The sequence below is a fragment of the Lactuca saligna genome, chromosome 9 (assembly GCF_052625555.1).
Source record: "Lactuca saligna cultivar CGN05327 chromosome 9, ASM5262555v1, whole genome shotgun sequence".
Lineage (NCBI taxonomy): Eukaryota > Viridiplantae > Streptophyta > Magnoliopsida > Asterales > Asteraceae > Lactuca > Lactuca saligna.
The window spans coordinates 169076390-169094586 of NC_136425.1; the positions used below are offsets into that span (position 1 = coordinate 169076390).

The 18197-nt window shown below is 33.3% G+C and overlaps 2 protein-coding genes across 3 annotated transcripts; one reads left to right on the forward strand and one right to left on the reverse strand.

Annotated features, from left to right (window-relative positions):
- Positions 1 to 5316: 5316 nt before the first annotated feature.
- On the reverse strand, positions 5317 to 6369 carry LOC145016922 (uncharacterized). Its single transcript, XM_078975077.1, has 2 exons — positions 6358 to 6369; positions 5317 to 6243 (listed from the first exon to the last, which is right to left on the reverse strand). Exons 1-2 carry the CDS (start codon positions 6367 to 6369, stop codon positions 5317 to 5319), a joined length of 939 nt encoding a protein of 312 aa, XP_078831203.1.
- A 7944-nt stretch (positions 6370 to 14313) lies between these two features.
- LOC145014970 (RNA-binding (RRM/RBD/RNP motifs) family protein) lies at positions 14314 to 17620 on the forward strand. 2 transcript variants are annotated; one of them, XM_078973416.1, is made up of 6 exons: positions 14314 to 14698; positions 14823 to 14940; positions 15006 to 15079; positions 15163 to 15387; positions 15467 to 16652; positions 17066 to 17620. In XM_078973416.1, the coding sequence occupies exons 4-6, from the start codon at positions 15166 to 15168 to the stop codon at positions 17077 to 17079; spliced, it is 1422 nt and encodes a 473-aa protein (XP_078829542.1). In that variant the 5' UTR covers positions 14314 to 14698; positions 14823 to 14940; positions 15006 to 15079; positions 15163 to 15165; the 3' UTR covers positions 17080 to 17620. The 2 variants fall into 2 exon arrangements, with proteins under 2 accessions (XP_078829542.1, XP_078829541.1); XM_078973415.1 differs by lacking the exon at positions 15006 to 15079 and having other exon boundaries at positions 14316 to 14698.
- Positions 17621 to 18197: the final 577 nt, after the last annotated feature.

Genomic DNA, 18197 nt, shown 5'->3' on the forward strand with positions numbered 1-18197 from the left:
TTTGATGTTTTGTACAATCAAAAAAAAGAGGGGAAGCTCAGAAGAAGAGTAAGATGAATCTGATCGCGAAAATGGGTTTCGATCGCATGATTCGAATATCAGAATTTTGAGCTGCTGATTAAGAGTTATGATAGATTGCTTAGGAATAGATAACACGATAGTTTTCATTGCATTGTAAGGAAATGTTTTTCCACAAATTTTATAAAGAAAAGTTTTTTTTATTATTATTTTAAGTATCCTTACAATGGCATTTGTGAAAATTGTTGTTTATATGATTCCATTGATAGCAATATTGGAAAATAGATTTGATTCTTTCGTTTGTGGTAGTGTCATAATTTACCAAATAAGAAAAGATTCTCATCACCCAAGTTTTAGTTGGATAGAAAATTGGAATCATGCAACTTGTATTGTATGATGAATGAGAATTTTCATCTTTGAGAAATTAAGACTAATTCCTTGTTCACATGTATATGTGAGTCAAGTGAAGGACTAGGAGATCGGGTACACTTGGTTGTGGGCTGATCAGGTCCACCACAAAGAATGATAAGGTTGTTCTTCATGATTTACTATAGTTTAGTAAATATGGTTGTGCTTACAAGTTTAAGTATAATTCTGAAACATTGGAAAAGTTTCAATGTATGGTAGGACGAATGAGAAGAATCAAATTAGGCAGAAAGATAAAAGTTTCCAATCAGTAAAGATGGGAGAGTACTTCAGTATCATGTTTTATGATCATCTTATTAATTATAAAAAAACCATATCACAATTGATCCTCTAAGAAGAGGAATCGTGGATTGTTGAAATGGTTAAATCAAAAGATGAATCGTACTTCGTTCCAAAATTGAGTCTTAGAGTAACACTCCAAGATCGAGCCTTGAGTGACACAATGTTAAGAAGGTTTAAAACACTTATCAAATGTAGAGTAAAATGTTTTCTACTCTTGTACATTTAAAATTGGTAAGTGGTGATGTTTTTGACAAAACAAAGACCAACTAAGACCAAATGTGTGTATTGTTTGTCTTGATTAGAATCCGCACTAACTCTTGAATATTGGTTAGTCAAGTAATGTTCCTTGACAAAGTGAATCATATATGTCAAGAGGTTAGTGGGAATCTTAAAATCTTGACAAGTTTCAAGAACTAACCAAGAGTAACCTATTATGAATCACTAGCACACAGCTTGAGGTTTGTAACCTATCGTGTTGACGTATTCTTGTTTCTATGCATATTCCAGTAAAGTTGACTATGCATATGAATTCTATGAGTTCTCAGTTGTTTGCATAACTACTTGGAAGCAATGGTAGGCCCTTGTGCTGCCAGGTGGCTAGAAGTTAAGATTGAACAAGTTCAGTCCATATGAGTATGGATTTGTCACTAACCTTGTCTTGTTATTATCGTTATGACAAATTCACATGGACAGGAACACATACACCATAAAATCTAAGTGTCATAAGGTTTCTCTCCGATTCATGAAAATGATGGTGAGGAAACGCTTTCACTAAGTAGATATTAAGGAGATAGAAATTGTGATATTTGCATTGTCAAATTCAATTATGATTACGGCATCCCTTTTCATAATTTGAATTGTGAGCAATGGAAAAGGTCTAAACATTTGAGACTATAATTACAGTATCCATTTTCATAGTTATAAAATTGTTTAGACACATATGTGATCTATCTAAGGAAAGGTATATGATTTTGGGAAGCTTAGATAAAATCTTATTGAAGTATCTCGTATCAAAAATCTGAACTTTGGTAAGAAATTCAATAAGTATTGATTTCTAGAAGTCCAATTGATTTCTGGGTACATGTCAAAGCTAGTCGGAGCATAAGTGTTATGCTAGTAAGATAATAATTATAAGGCTAGTGGGAGTATAATTATTATGGAAAGTGTTGTAAGTTAGCAATGTTAATTATAGAAAATAGAATGTTTCATTTTGCAAAGATGTAGGGTTTGAAAAGTTGTTTTGCTATAATTAAGGGAGAGGAATTCATACTTCATTTCAAATCTAAAAGCTTAGATTGAAATTTTAATCAATTTTAGTCATATATATATATATATATATATATATATATATACACACACACACACACATATATCAATGTTATGTTGGAATGGTTCAACATAAGGAAATCCTATATATGGAAAGGTTAATAGCGTTCTCAAAAATTTGGTTATGATTACGGCATACCTCTTCATAATCTAAATTTTGAGAACATGAAAAATAGAAATATTATAGAAAAAGAATGATTAAGTATCATGCCTTTATGTTAGACATTATGAATCATATCCCATATGCTTCGGGTATAGGATCGATTGCATATGCTATAATATTCTCGTGATCTAAATTTTCAAAATGCCTAGGGCATTAAGAGGGAAAAAGGAATAGAACTGGATTTGACTAAAGTAGTTAAACAATTGTTAAGGACAATCTAAGGATTGGTCGCTTAAGGATAGTTGGTAGTATAAAAATGGATGGACCAAATTGACATATTCTGAAGAGAGGCAACTCTTGTTCAGAAGTGATAGTTAAAATGGGAATATGGAATGTTTCCATATTGGGAGTTAAAGAATAAATGAGAAAGTTAGAAACTTTCATGTAAAAAGGATGTTCAAAAGAATGTACTTTAAATTTGAGACTTCAATGCAATGGAATTGTCTTGTAACAATTTCCAAAAGGAATATTTTGTAATATCATTGGTCAAGTCTTTGTGACTTTTGGTACTTACACATTACAAAAGAATCATTGCATGATAGTTTAGAATCTAACACTTTCTAGCAGTGACAAGAATTTGGAATTCTTACACTTGCAATAAGGATTTGGAATTGTGAAATGAGCATCATTGAATGTTTTCAATTGATCTATTTCACAAATTCGAGACCATAGACAAACATAGTGTGCATGATTGGAGCATTGCATAGCTATTGTTTTAATTCAAGTATTAGGTTGATAAATCGAAACATTATACAATTAATAATGTGTAATCAATATGGTGATTAAATAAAAGGTGTTTTATTTATATTCATAAGTTCTGAGACCATATTGGATTCGATTATTCGTGTGTTTCACTACCCAAATAACTAGGTTATTCAAATAATCGACAGTCGATCATACTTTGGAAGTAGGTATTGAGGCAAGACTGTCATGAATGGGTTTGTAGTTTGACTAGGACAAAGTGGCTGTAGTATTCATGAGTACTACTGGAATAAGATATGAGTATTGGATCTAACCGATGCTCATCTGAATCACTTCATGGATTTTATCACGAGCGATCATCAGAGGATAATATCTTATATTCTTTAAATGGAGACGTGTGAGTTGTAGTTGCGTGTCGGTTTCACATTGACATATGTAAACACACCGGTAACTTGGATGTTATAAAACATATCATTGTGTGTAATTTGATGAGTAAGTACAAGCAAGCATTTGGGTCAAACTTTATCCGTTCCTTTTAAACCATGTGGATAAAAGCGATATCTGTGGGCCCCTCGATGGTTTAGTAATGACAACCCTAAGTGCTCGGTCGGGCTTGGACTGATTTGATTTGTTCTATTAGTCGGTCATCATAAATCAGAAATCAGGAAACAACAGAAGAACAGAGAGAATGATTATAATCCATGTCTCAGTCCATGTGATATCTAGAATGGAGGAATATATGATCCCTTATCTAATTGACACGTCATTGAGTAGGTCAGAGTTCGACAATGGCTTTTAAGAGCTACGATTGCTAGTCAGGATTTTAGAGTCGTATTTGTAATAATAGTTTTAGACTTATCCAAGTAGTAGACTGTTGGATTAGATGTCTAAGCCCATAATATTATTGGTATGTACTCGACCTGAGGGTAGCATGGTCCATTTGGGTTTCATATCAGGACAATTTGTTAGGATGGACTTTTGAGAAAGGGTAGCATGGTCCATTTGGGTTTCATATCAGGACAATTTGTTAGGATGGACTTTTGAGAAAGGGTTATATATGATTTATTAATATATTATAAGTTCTAATATATTAATATGAAATCATACGATTTAATTAGTATTGATCAAGAACTAGTTTGGAATTAATTTAGTGATCAAAAGAGACTAATTAAATTTATGGGGACTAATTATGGTAATTGGTTATATTTATATGTGTTGGGCTTATGATCCATATGGGACTAAGTTTATGTATGGATATGTAAAGAGTTAGGCCACATGAACAATGGATCATAAACCCATAGGTATGGATTTGGGTTATACCCATGACCTTGGAATCCTACATATAAATATATGCTCCATAACCTAAAAATAAGAACAACATGTTCTTGGAGTTCATGGAGGAGTTTTAGTGCATGGAAATTCTCTCTCAAGAGTCACCTTTGTCCTAAGTGTGTTGTGAGCCATTTGAGGTATTCATACTTTTGGTGCTAAGCTCTTAAGGCCAAATACAACAAGGTTTCAAGCTACATAAAAGGTATGTCAAGTCATTCCTATAGTTGGATCATCATTTCTTTCATCTCATCTGGTGCAAGACGATAAGGAGTCTTTGCAATCGGAGCAGCACCAGGCATAAGGTCGATTCGGAATTCCACTTTCCTGTCCGAAGGTAATCCAGGCAATCATCAGGGAAAATGTCAGGATACTCATTAACAACGGGAAACTCATTTACAATTTTGTTCTCCTCTTTCGAGGTATCAACTGTATAGGCCAGATAGATAGAACATCCCTTCGATATGAATTTACAAGCTTTTAAGAAAGAGATTATTTTTAAGATTTTAGGTCTTTGTTCACTGTAGACGTAAATAGGATTCTTCCCTTTGATAGGAATACGTACTATCTTTTCATAACATAAGAGTTCAGCATGATTCCTTGACAACCAATCCATGCCGAGAATAATATCAAAATTAGGCAAGGAGATAGGAATCAGATTGGCAAGAAAATTATAGCTTTTAATTTCTATGACATAATCCTTATAAACTTTATCAGCAAGTAATGATATACTTCTCGCAGTATCTACGTGGAATGGTTGCACAATTGCATAGCAAGCAATTTGAAAAGAATGTGCAAATTCATGAGACACAAAAGAATCTGAAGCACCATAATCAAATAAGATGTGAGTAGGTCTAGAGCTGACAAGAAATGTACCCGGCACAACATTCGGGTCCTCATGTGCTTCTTCTGTGGTAATCAGGAATACACGACCCTTAGCTTTTGGCACGTCCTCCTTTTTAGTTGGAGTAGTCTTTGTTTGTTGAATAAGAGCTTGACTTCTCGCTGGTTATTGAACAGAAGCTTGACTCCCCATCATTTGACTATTAAGAGTAGGGAAAAAGTGTTTCCTATGGCCAATAACACCACAAGCATAGCACATAATATTCTTCATCGGGAAAATAGGCTTTACGTGGCCCATATTTTCCACACCCATAACATATCACTAATCCTTTATCTATTCCGCATTGGCCTTGGTGGTTCATTCCGCATCTTCTACATAATGGTGACTGAAGAGAAAAAGATTGTGACCTACCATGGCAATGAGATGCATTCTGAGATTGCATCCTTGAATTTGAATCGGCTTGAACAGGTCGAGGTGGTTGCATAGAGGAAACAAGAGTAGTTCGTTCAATGCGTGGCAGTTTTGAAACAGAAAGAGTGGCACCACATATCTCTAAGTCATGCTCATGCATTCGAGCATACTCTACAGCTTTATCAAATGATAGAACATCCTGATTTATCATAAAATCACAGATTTCATATCGTAACCCTTCCAAGAACAATTTAATTTTATCGTCTTCAGTTGGTATGTACTTTGTAGCGAACCGTGCTCGCTGATTGAACTGAGTCTCATACTCATTCACCGTCTTCTCTTCTTTTTTGAGTTCTAGGAATTCTTTCTCTAACCTTCTCCTCATATCTAGAGGACAATACTTCCCTAGCAGACGAGTCTTGAACATCTCCCAGGAAAAGTTCTCCTGGTCATAACCATTGAGAGCTTCATACGTTGCTTCCCACCAGACCAAGGCTTCATCAACTAACATTGCAGATGCGTAATTAGCCTTGTCTTCATTATGCACATGGGAAATATGGAATACTTTCTCTGTGTTCTGAATCCAAGTAAGAACGACTATAGGATTAAGGACACCAGCAAACTCTGTAGCTCCACTGCTTTTAAAAGTTTTAAAAGAGGGGTGTCTCGCTTTCTCTCCTGAAGATTCTCCAACGGCTTTCTCTTTTCCTTTATTATTATCCTTTTTCTGTTCTTCAAGAGTCTGCCGAATGATACCAATAAGTTTACCCAAGAGTTGCTCCTCACGAGGATATATAGGAGTATTCACTTCCTTGGGTTGAGGACCTCCACCAACATCAGGGGTATGGCTACTAACATGTTCAGCCATTACTCTGCAATATGGACTAACATCGTATTTTAGAATATTAGGGTTTATCATTATTTAATACCCTACTTAGGGTTTATCATTATTATCTGAAATTTATTAAAATCTTGAGAGGGTAAGCGGTGACACTTAGTGAGTTCAATAATAGATACAATATAACTTTATGCCATATATATACATCAATATGGAAGAAGCAAAGAGGAACAACAAAGACATATGTGAAATCATGTGACAGGCATTCATATCAATCAAAGACTTTAATCAAAGATATACTTTTCAATACTTGATATACATCAAAAAAAGTTCAGCCCAAATGGCATAGAAGATATATAAATTTCTGAATATCATTTTTCTAGCATATATAGGCTTTTAGCCCTACCTAGCCCATTACCTATATCAAAAGTTATACGAGACATGCTTTACATGGCCAAAGGCACAAAGCCAATACCAAAATAATACAAGACATGCTCTACATGATCAAAGGTATAATATTAATATGAGACATGCTCTACATGGCCAAAGACTCAAAGTCAATACCAAAATATCACAAGAAAGCACCTTGCACATATAACACATAACATACAATTGTTCCTATATATTGAAACTCGCCATGAAATAATCGGGGTTTAAATAATAATTTGGCCAACACTTCGACTCGAAATATGACTTTCTGCGATGAAACCGGTGATTTTAGTTGAAAACCGGCCTTACTCGGGCAAAGTTTCGGCTTGAAAATATGATTTCCTCGGGAACTTTGGAGGGTCGGGACTTGCTTCGGGTGTCAGGAATGATACGGGGGCTTTGGAGGGTTAAAAGTGGGCTAAAAGGATGAAAGGGGTGTAGAAGAGCAATGTTTGTAAACTAAAACTGGAGAGTCTCGCTTACTATTTATACTAGGTCGAAGCCTCAGAGTACGCTGGACGTACTAAAGTATGTTGGGCGTATGCAAGGTGTCACTGGCTCGGAATTCGGGCTCGGATGTGGCTCCATGTGTCGATCAGGCGAAGGCGGGCTACGTGGCTAACTCCGGATCGGATACATTCAAGGTACGTTGGGCGTAACCTCGTGTAGGCGGGGCATACCGCTCCGGATAATATTTCGATTTTTCAATTATTTTTATTTAAAAACTTCAAAAATTCATATCTTTTGCGTACGAGCTCCGTTTTGGATGTTCTTTATATGCACGCATATGTGAGAATATACTCTACAACTTTTGTTTAGACTCCGTCGGCTAATTTTGAATTCATTTTTATTATTATATTCTTAACGGGCCGGGACAGGAAAAGTCCGTAAAAAATTCATAAGTTCTTCATCTGACGTCCGCTTTCATCAGACTTTTTACCGTTGTACTACTACTGACGAGACCTTCGATTCTCATTTAGATTGTTTCGGCTAAATATCGCTTGATTTTTATTTCGATTTTTTAGCTGTCTACCGTTATTCCGAAATTCTAGAAAAATTATAACTTCCTCATACAAAGTCAGATTCAAAAGTTCTTTATATGAAAGTTCATTAATTTCACGAGTTCTACAACTTTCATTTAAATCATTAAGGCTAAAAAGTAGTTTATCGAAAACTCACTTTTTACGCGAAATAGTGTTTGCCGGATTTGTAACGGATCTTCGATTGGTCATAATTTTTTCGTTATAACTCGGATTTCGATGAGGTTTTTTCGCCTAAATGATTCTAACGAGATTCTTTACAACTTTCATTAATAAAATTTTACTTATTTCAAATTTTATATTTTCGTTAAATTTCACTATATGGCATTTGATTGGAATCTCATAAGACTTCCAATATTATCAGATTTATTCTAAACATAGTTTACTTCAATTCCAGTAAAAACTATATGTTAGAACTCAACACTCAATATCATATAATATTTCGTAATATTATTCAATTTTATAATTTACAATACACGATAACTGCACATGCATGTTACATTATGTGATATCATGCATTTGTCTTTGTGATTTATGTTGTATATTGTTTTGTGCTTTATTGGTTAGGACCGGCGGGTCCAACCCGAGTTGTCAGATCGGAGGGTCCTCAATGAGATACATGGAACAGAGGTTCCTTATCGAGATATAGCCATGAGAGGCTAATTATTTGTGTGTGGTATTTGAGGAACTCACTAAGCTTCGTGCTTACCGTGTTGGGTGAAATGTGTTTTAGGCACTTCTTAGGATCGCGAGAAGGCGCCGACATGATTGTACACATCAGCTAGATATATTGTTTTTGAGAATTATGGGATATTATCAAACCATTTGTTGTCTTGTGTTTTGAACAACTTATACATTTTGTGTTTTGAGAAAAGTAAGATTGTGTTTTGAGGTGGTTTTAAAAATGAAAATTTTATTTGAAAATTTACAGTGTTACAGTTTGCAAGAACTCTAATCTAACATTCCATGACATCCCTTATATAATGGCCAAAAAGCAAGAAGATACCATAAAGCGAAAGCATGAGACATGTTTCTTATAAGCATGGTAGAATTGATTAAACAATTCAAAAGAATACCATACTTTGTCTCTTCTCACTTTTTCGAAAAAGGTTAGGCACAAAATAAGACAAAAGTTGTCTCATGGCTAGTTTATATATACATACATGTTATCTTTTATAAAATTGAATCTTATTTATAAAGAATCCCAAACACACACACACACACACACACACATATATATATATATATATATATATATATATATATATATATATATATATATATATATATATGACTAGTCATATACACATATCTTATTTTATATATAAAGAATCCCTAACTACCTTTTATATAAATTGAACTACTTTATTAAGATATATAAATATAACTTATAAATAACTAGTGAAGATTCCCCGCTTTGCGGGGTTGGAAGTCACCGAGTGTTTGTAAAGGGATTCAGTCCTTTATGGGCTAACCTGAAGCCAGGTTACTAATTCTCCAATACTTTATACAAAAACAACATCGTTCTAACAAATGAGCTAAGAAACATTAATTTAAAAGGGTTATAAATAATTATTAAAACATAAAATGATTTGTATTTGAAGCCCAACAACACCAGAGTTATCCAAAACACCAATTCGATTATTAGGCGAATTTTAAAAAAAAGCATATTGTCCTTGTAATGGTTTTGAAAGAGAATATGAAAAAACATAACTCACCCTTATAACAACTTAGTTACACTTCACTACTCCTCTTGAATAGTTTTCAAACTTTACGTTAGCTAGTGATGCTTTCACAAAATTTAGTGAACATTCTATCACCTTCTCATGTGTTGTTAGTGTGTATGGACAAATGCTGAGAAGATACTTAAAAATAAGTGTAGTAAGCTGCATATAAAGGTTGTCCACTTACAATTACCACCAAAGAAAAACATCACAAATTAGCAATATTCACATTCAAAATGAACTACTTATTGCACTTGGATAAGTGAGTTTAATGTTATCTCAATCATGTTATATTGTAGGATATACACCCATCAATTGTTGAAAAAAATTGTGTGTTAACAATGACTATGCATATTTTTTTAAGAAATACAAATAAAAAATAGGACTGAGAATGAAAGTAGTACTTGTAATAGAATTTTTTTTGCCTCTATTGCAATATAATTCCATTGATTCTCCATGAACTTACAAACAACATATTATCTACTCTCTTCAGCTCTACATATACACACAAACCGTCACAACTTCTAACTAAATCACTGTTTACCACAAAGGGTAAAAAGGGAAGAAATAAAAGTAAAAATAGAGGAAACTAATTTTAAAAAATTTTTTGGATATTCAAAGACTTCAAAAATACAGTCATCCAATCAGGGGCTAAATGAATGGAATAACAATGTACTTTCATTTGTTCATTACTTGTATTTTATTTATATGAATCTCCCAATTTCTTGGGTTTTTTGCACTACACCACCTAATTTCTTCTCTAAATAGAGAGGGTACTTCTTTTCCAACTCCAACAATACCTACAAGGGTAAAAAAAATAAAATACCATTTAACAATATTCAGTTTGTAGCTCCTTCAGTAGTGTGACTGAAAAGATGCATATTAAAAGTCTAGTAACATATCAATTGATAAATATTAAATGAATATATGAAATAACCTTCATTCCTATTGTTTTTTTTCTTCTTTTGTAGAAAAGCAAACCCCTTCTACTGACTTCATCCTACAAGAATACAATAATCATTTATATTAGATGATTAAAGAGATGTTATAAGTTATGAGATTATTTTTAACTCACTTGGGAAGAAGATAATGGTGGCAGAGGATAATTGCCAGCCGAATTTTGAGAAATTAGACAAATCAAAGTCATTGTTGGCTCTCAATATCTTAACGCATAACAATACATTCTCTTAAGAATGCACAGTATGCTACATCGAGCTCCGAGCCACCAGTTCTAAAAATGAAACTTATTTGTAGGTTAAATGACCAAAATAACCTCTTCATGTTTATATTGAAAACATACATAAAATCTGTGACATAGGGCTTAATTACCAACTGCGAAACTACAACACCATACCCACAAGAAACTTGTGTAAGCGAATTTGTAGAGAGTTGAAGACAGGCTGTTTAGTGAAAGGAAATATAATCAGAGAATAAACAAATTAAATATTGAATTTTTGAAAAAAATAAATGAAAGAATTCCATGGAGCACCTGCATCGAGCAGAGTTTTTACCTTATAAACTTTTTCATGTTTAGTAGCGAGCATCAGAGAGAAAATTGATTGGATTTAGGGATCGATTGGTGGTGACGGTGAAATATCAGTGGAAAGCATTCATTGGTGAAATTAGGAGGTATCTTTAGGTCGTATGCTACCTCTTAACTACAAAACATTGACATAAAGAGTTAGACTTAGGGCGACAAATCAAAATTGAGACTTGGAAGAAACATAGTGAAGGTATCTTCAGGTCATATGCAACCAACAAAACGATTCAATTCATAGACTCAGTTCCTTACATTTAACCCCAATCATGGTTATCATACTTTGGTTTCTTCCTGGTTTAGTTTTGGAAAAATTCAAATTTTAAAAAATAAAGCTTACTCACGATAAATGATAGATTTTAATTTAACAAAAACTCAAGAATCAAAGTAGAAATCTTAAGAAAATGTTAGAAAGTGAGGTAAATGAATTCTTGAATCAACTGAATAGGCTGAACTAAACTAACGGGTGTATTCATTAACTGGAAGAACGAAATCATGCCACATATTGGTTCCATTTGGAAATGCCTCTTCAAAGCCTAGAAAAATATGCAAAAAATATTAAATTTTTTAGAAGTAAAATGTCAAGTGAGTCGATAAGAATGACCAATATGTTGACTTTTCTTCGTTGTCATCCAAAATTATGAATGGGGTCTATGAATGAATAGAAGTAGAGTAGTAAGATACTGTTTGATTTCAAAGTACACCAAAGTTGTATAAGGAAAACGGGAAATCGAGGGTTCGATTTTGGAAGCCGACAAAGGGTTTCACCCGGCTCCCATCGATTTCAGCTTTGGAGCAAAAACACAACACATGAGAAGGTTTAGGAAACCAATAGAACATCACACAGCCAAAATACCGAAGACGCACATCGATAGGAACGAAAAAAACACAAAATCAGTTAAAAGTATTTGGATTAATATGATATTGGAGTTTGCTTACTAGGAGAACTACCGATTACCTGATAGGTATGAAATTTGTGAATGTGCGATGGTTGCGAGACTGGTGGTCTGATGGTATGCCAGTTGGATGTAGGCACTAATCTAATTTCTATTGGCTTTTGAAACACTTGTATATTGGCTTCTGTAACACGTGTTCCCATATATTCTTCAGTCGTTGACAAAAAAAAAATGGTTAATAAAAATTGTCCAAAGGAAAAAAAAAAAGAACCCACTAATAGGATGTAAGAACTATTCACCAAAGAGTTGAAAATTAATATATTATATAATAATATTTTATGATATATTTAATAAGTTGTTATTTTTCCAATAAATATTATTTCCACAAAATATTAAATTTCCAGTTAGTAAAATATTATTTTCATGATATAATTTTCCAATAAAATACAGATGTTGATATATTTATTAATAACGAAATTATAGTAATAAATAATCAATTGACGGTAACTTGCTATATGGTGTGATCCTATAGGATCATATATTATTAGTAATATCACTCTATAATAACTCTCAAGTCTCAAGCATACAAGATCTTTCAAAAAAATAACATGAACCTAAAGATATAACAATGCTCTTTGTTGCAAACTTAAAAAAAAAACAATTTGCTTTTACTTGCTATTAGGTCACATGCCATGGTCTTATAAAAGCAACAAAAAACAATATATTTTTGTTATAAACAAAAAACAAAAAATTTATGTTTGATGTCATGGTCATTAAATGTTAAATTACAAAAATTGAAGTTAATGTTGATGCCATGGTCATAAAATGTTAAATTACAAAAATTTAATGTTGATGCCATGATCATTTATATAATAGTTAATTATGAGATATCATAGTGAATAGTTCTTGTTATATGATAAATCACAAACATTTATGTTATTCATATTGCATGTTATAAGTTATGTTATTCATATTGCATGTTATAAGTCTATTTAAATATTTTTATTATGTTTTACAAAATCACTAAAATAAATAGTAAATTCACATATGATATATGTCAAGAAATATCATTTTAGTCCTCAAAGCTTGTTGTCTATCACAAGAACTTACGCTTTCAAAGATCAAAGATTTAAAGCCAAAACAACATGATCTAATTTTTCTACAATAATCAAAGAACGCAACAACTATAATCTATTTTCCCATTTCAAGTAAAACATAGATTTTCTTACTAATGTTTAAACAAACTCTTTGAAATATTCCCTTGATATACAAAAATAAAAAGCATATGAACCATCTTTGATATAGGAGTGACACATAACCAACATACATCCATGAAGCTTATTGGATTTGATATGTTTTAATCCTTTAAGGCTTAAACTACCATTACAGTAAAAAAAAAAAAAAATTACCCAAATACAAACAAATAAACACTTTAATCCTAAGTAAATAAACACTTTAATCCTAAGTTTTTTTTACTCATTAGTAAAATGTAAATATTTAAGATTTATTGCAATGTCATTGATCATTGACATGCAACATGTGACAATCCCTTTATTTTTTTCAAGTTTTCCATGGTTTTTCACTACATTATCATACTTACAAAAACTAAATAAAAAAAACTAACAATACACTTGCACACTACATTATCATACTTACAAAAACTAAATAAAAAAACTAACAATATACTTGCAAAAACTAACTATTTGATAAATCTTACTAAAGTTACAAAAAATAACTCACACCGGTCTAAAGTTAATTTCACATGTAATGTTTTTCCAGACCCTTTAATTTGGTTTATGAATGAACAAAAAAATAATTATAATTAAAAAACACTCAATGATGGCTTGACTCCGGGCTCTAGACTACGATATTAAACAAAAAAATTATAATTTATACATCTTAAAATTCAAGATATAACTAATATATTCTATAATATAGTATTAAATATAAAATTATATGTTTTAGAACTTTGATTATTCCTGATTTTGGTTATTTTGACAAGGTAGAATTTTTTTTATAATACTATCAAATCTAATTTAAAACAGAGGTCATTTTTCTTGATTATTCCATAATCCTATCTTTATATAATGTTTGGGTATGAAATCAAATATACAAAATACAGTTTAATAAATATAAATGAAATTTAAGTCAAATTGTAGACACAACACAAAAGTAAAATCCCAGGAACAAAGTGATCTCAACCGTCCATCAATCATCTCTACCAGCTGAAATGTCGCAAACATTGCTACATGACCATCATCATGACCATACGCTGTGCTTATGCCATATGCATGTACATAAGACTGATACATGGGATTGTAGTACCAAAGGATTTTCCCAATAAGTATATAAGGATCGAATTGGAGGAGATGCACTCCTTCCATTTATCAGATCAAACACCCAAAATTATTTCTCTTTTTCCTTTTCTTTTCTCTCTCTTCCCCTCTTTTCTCTCTCACACACACTACCGCATATATTCATCATTCCAATTAATTATAGAAATTTGATCTTTTTTTCTACATCTTCCATTTTATACATACAATACAAGAAGAAGAGAGAAGCTCACATCAAGATTTCTTTCTCAAAAGGACATATTATTCTGAAATCGAAATTGAAATCTGAACAACCTACAAAATCGGAGGGGCAGTATCGAGGAGGATGAACGTGCCCTCGGTTCTAATTGCTCCTCCTCTCAGATCTTAATTGTTAATCGTTTCGAGATTTGTCATCTGGGTATTTCTTTAATCGGCTTTGATTTTTGTATTCGATTTGATTTTTTGATTTTATAATTTTTTTTTTTGCTAAAAGTGTGTTTCTAGATTGATTGATTTCCTTCATCTGTGCAACCCCTTTTCAGGAGGACCTGAATTGGTGTTAGATTGGTCGCCATCGAGGGATCCGATGTTTTCCTGATTGAATCCGATAATACCCATTTTATATTAGGCGTATTAATCTCTGTGTAACTTAAAATTAAGGTATATTACTTTTAATCTATGTTTGTTTGATCTGCATTTTCGCTTCATAAACTTGAAATTTTTAGGTGAATCGAATTCTTAATTGCAATGAGAATTCTCGATCATTCCGGAACCAATTTCGCACCAATATCTACGCTATGTTGAAAATTGTTCAAACCCTTTTCCGATTGAAAGCTTTATCGAAGAAATTCACGTTGCTGATCGATTAATTTTGTTGTATAGAAAATGCAATCGGATCTCGGCAAGCTATTCATCGGCGGGATATCATGGGATACAAACGAAGAACGCCTCCAGGAATATTTCAGTAGCTTCGGTGAGGTCTTGGAAGCCGTAATCATGAAAGACCACACCACCGGACGTGCCCGTGGTTTTGGTTTCGTCGTCTTCTCCGATCCCGCAGTCGCTGAACGAGTTATCAAAGAGAAACACAACATCGATGGCAGAATGGTAATAAATTTCTCCAATTCCATTTTTTCTTACTCAATCTCTCCATCATTCTTAACACAAAGCTTCAAATTTCCACCAGGTCGAAGCAAAAAAAGCCGTTCCAAGAGACGATCAAACCACAATGAGTAGAAACAGCGGTAGCATTCAAGGTTCACCTAATCCAAATCGAACTAGAAAGATATTTGTAGGAGGGTTAGCTTCAACAGTCACTGAAACCGATTTCAAAAGATACTTCGAGCAATTCGGGACAATTACAGACGTTGTGGTGATGTACGATCATAACACACAAAGACCAAGAGGATTTGGATTCATAACTTATGATTCAGAAGAAGCTGTAGACAAAGTTCTCCTAAAAACTTTCCATGAACTCAATGGCAAAATGGTTGAAGTCAAACGAGCTGTCCCCAAAGAGCTTTCACCTAGCCCTAATCGCACCATGCTTGGTGGATACCCGTATGGTTTGGGTCGAACCGGTAACCTTTTTAACGGGTATACCCATGGACCCTATGATGGTAGATTCAGTCAACTTCCTAGAAGTGGGTTTGCAAATTTTGGAATGGGGTTAAATTTTGAACCAAGTATGAGTATGAGTAGCCCTAATTACAATAGAAGTTTAGGGTATGGAAGAGGAATGAGTCCTTATTTTGTAGGGGGTTCAAATCGGTTTGTGGGTCCCATTAGTTTTGATGGTGTGAATGCTTTGAATGGTGGAAATGGTGGGAATGGAGGGAATACTTCTTTTTTCAGTTCGACTCCTAGAAATTTATGGGGTAATGGTGGGTTTAATTACGGGTCAAATTCTAGTGGTTCAAGTGGTTATGTTGGGTCGGGGAGTGGGGGTATTGGCGGGGGTATTTTCGGGAATTCTGGTCTTAATTGGGGTTCATCTCCGGTTGTTGGTGGTGGAGGTGGTGGTGGTGGTGTTGGTGGTGGGAATTCTTCTAGTGGGAATCTTGGGTATGGTGGAGGTGGTGGTGATGGTGGTTTTGGTTTAGGCGGTGGTGGTGGTGGTGGTTATGGTAGAAATGTTGCTAGTAGTGGGGTGGCGAATGGTGGTTTTGAAGGGCCTTTCTCGGAGTTTTATGGTGGTGGCGGTGGGAGTGGCGGCTCGGTGTATGGTGGTGACCCGACTTGGCGGTCAGGGAATAGTGAGCAAGAAGGGTCGGGTTCGTTTGGCGGGTATGGAATTGGTGGTGATGGCCCTGAGGCTAAAACTTCTCCTGGTTATGTTGGTTATAGTGTTGCCAAACGACACCCAAATAGAGGTATCAAGAATTTGCTATTTTATTCTTTGTTTAAATTACTCATGAATCTTGAATCTTGAATCTTAATAGATATTTGATATAGAACTATACAAATACTTTGAATTAAAATCAAAATGCTAGCTATAGAAGATCAAGAACTTTAAAGATTGAATCTTTTTACATCAAGTTATGGTTGTACTTCTTTTCTTTAAGCTTCCAATGGTATTTTCTTGTAAAAAAGAGAGTAAATTCAAGATTTTGATCAAGAAATAAGGATTTGTAATTCACTCATGTAAGAAAAGAGGAAAAAGATTCAAACCCATGTTTGCCAAGGGTATTGGTTGGTTAAAATATCATTCAAGCTAAAAACTTTATAATGGATTAAACAAATCTTTTAATGATAAACTAATTTCACCATTTTTTTTTGGGTGCAGGAATTGCTGGCTAGTTTGGAGTTCAAAAATATGCTATAGTAGATGGAAGTTTGGTGTATCCCCATATTAGCACACGTTTTTAAGTTTAAAAAAAAATTAAAAAAAAAAGTTGGGTATCTTCTGAAGAGATAAGTAGAGTGCTCTTTTAGAGATAGAAGGCGTATAAGCGAGTTATTTTCGTGTTCTTTTTTTCTTTTATGGATTGAATTTGAGTTACATTTTTGGTCTTTTTTTTTTGAGTGAGATGTAAAATCAGTTTGCGGCGTATAGTCAAAATGTGTATCATCTTGCATCTCTGGTGAGACGGGCGATGCATAAAAAGGGATCGAGGATATGAGTTTCATTTGTAAGGTTTTAGGTTTTCTTTTTACCAAAAAAAAAAAAGAAAAAAAAACTGCAAACTTGTAGTTAGATCTTTGTCTCCCGTCTTTGTTTTTGTTGTTTCTGCTAAGAATTGCAGCTGGATTCTTGTTGGTTTTACTAGTGTGAAACATTTGAGGGATACTCATCTAGGGTTCCCATTAATAAGTTACTTGAACTATGTTGTTTCTTTGATTTAGGGTGTTATTATTTACATGAAGGATTGTTTTTTTTTTTTTTTTTTTTTTTTTTTCTTTTTGGTGAAGTTATGACTTTGTTTGGATGGTGGTATGATCACACACATTTATTTACTTGATGTGACCAACGAATTTCAGACAACTTTTGTGCATCGATTAATCCATGTTATGAACATCATGCTATATTTCATTCATTCAAGTCAAGGTAAGCGAACCTTTATGTCTAAATGGGTTGTATGTTGTTAAGATTTGAATATGGATTAGTGAGTTACTCACCAAATCTTTTACATGTATTACTGAATCATCACAACTCAAATGGTTATGAAGTATGCCCAAAATAATATTGATTTGGTTTAAAAGATTCTTTACTTTCAGTAAAAATTACAAAAAGTAGCAACATGCTTTATGCTACAAGGAAGGCATAATACATTACTTTATTTTAACAATCATGAAGGTCGTTAACAAGGATCACTTGCGATTAACTTTTAAAGCGGAATTTTTCGGATTTGAATACCATTTAAAAAATATATATACATATTGTTACTACAAGTAATGAAATTTAATAGATTGCTATT

What these genes read in the sequence shown, in the direction of transcription:
- LOC145014970 (XM_078973416.1), top strand. Translation starts at nt 15,166, where the DNA reads ATGCAATCGGATCTCGGCAAGCTATTCATCGGCGGGATATCATGGGAT. An exon ending in ACAACATCGATGGCAGAATG is followed by an intron (nt 15,388 to 15,466) that starts GTAATAAATTTC and finishes AATTTCCACCAG; the next exon opens with GTCGAAGCAAAAAAAGCCGT.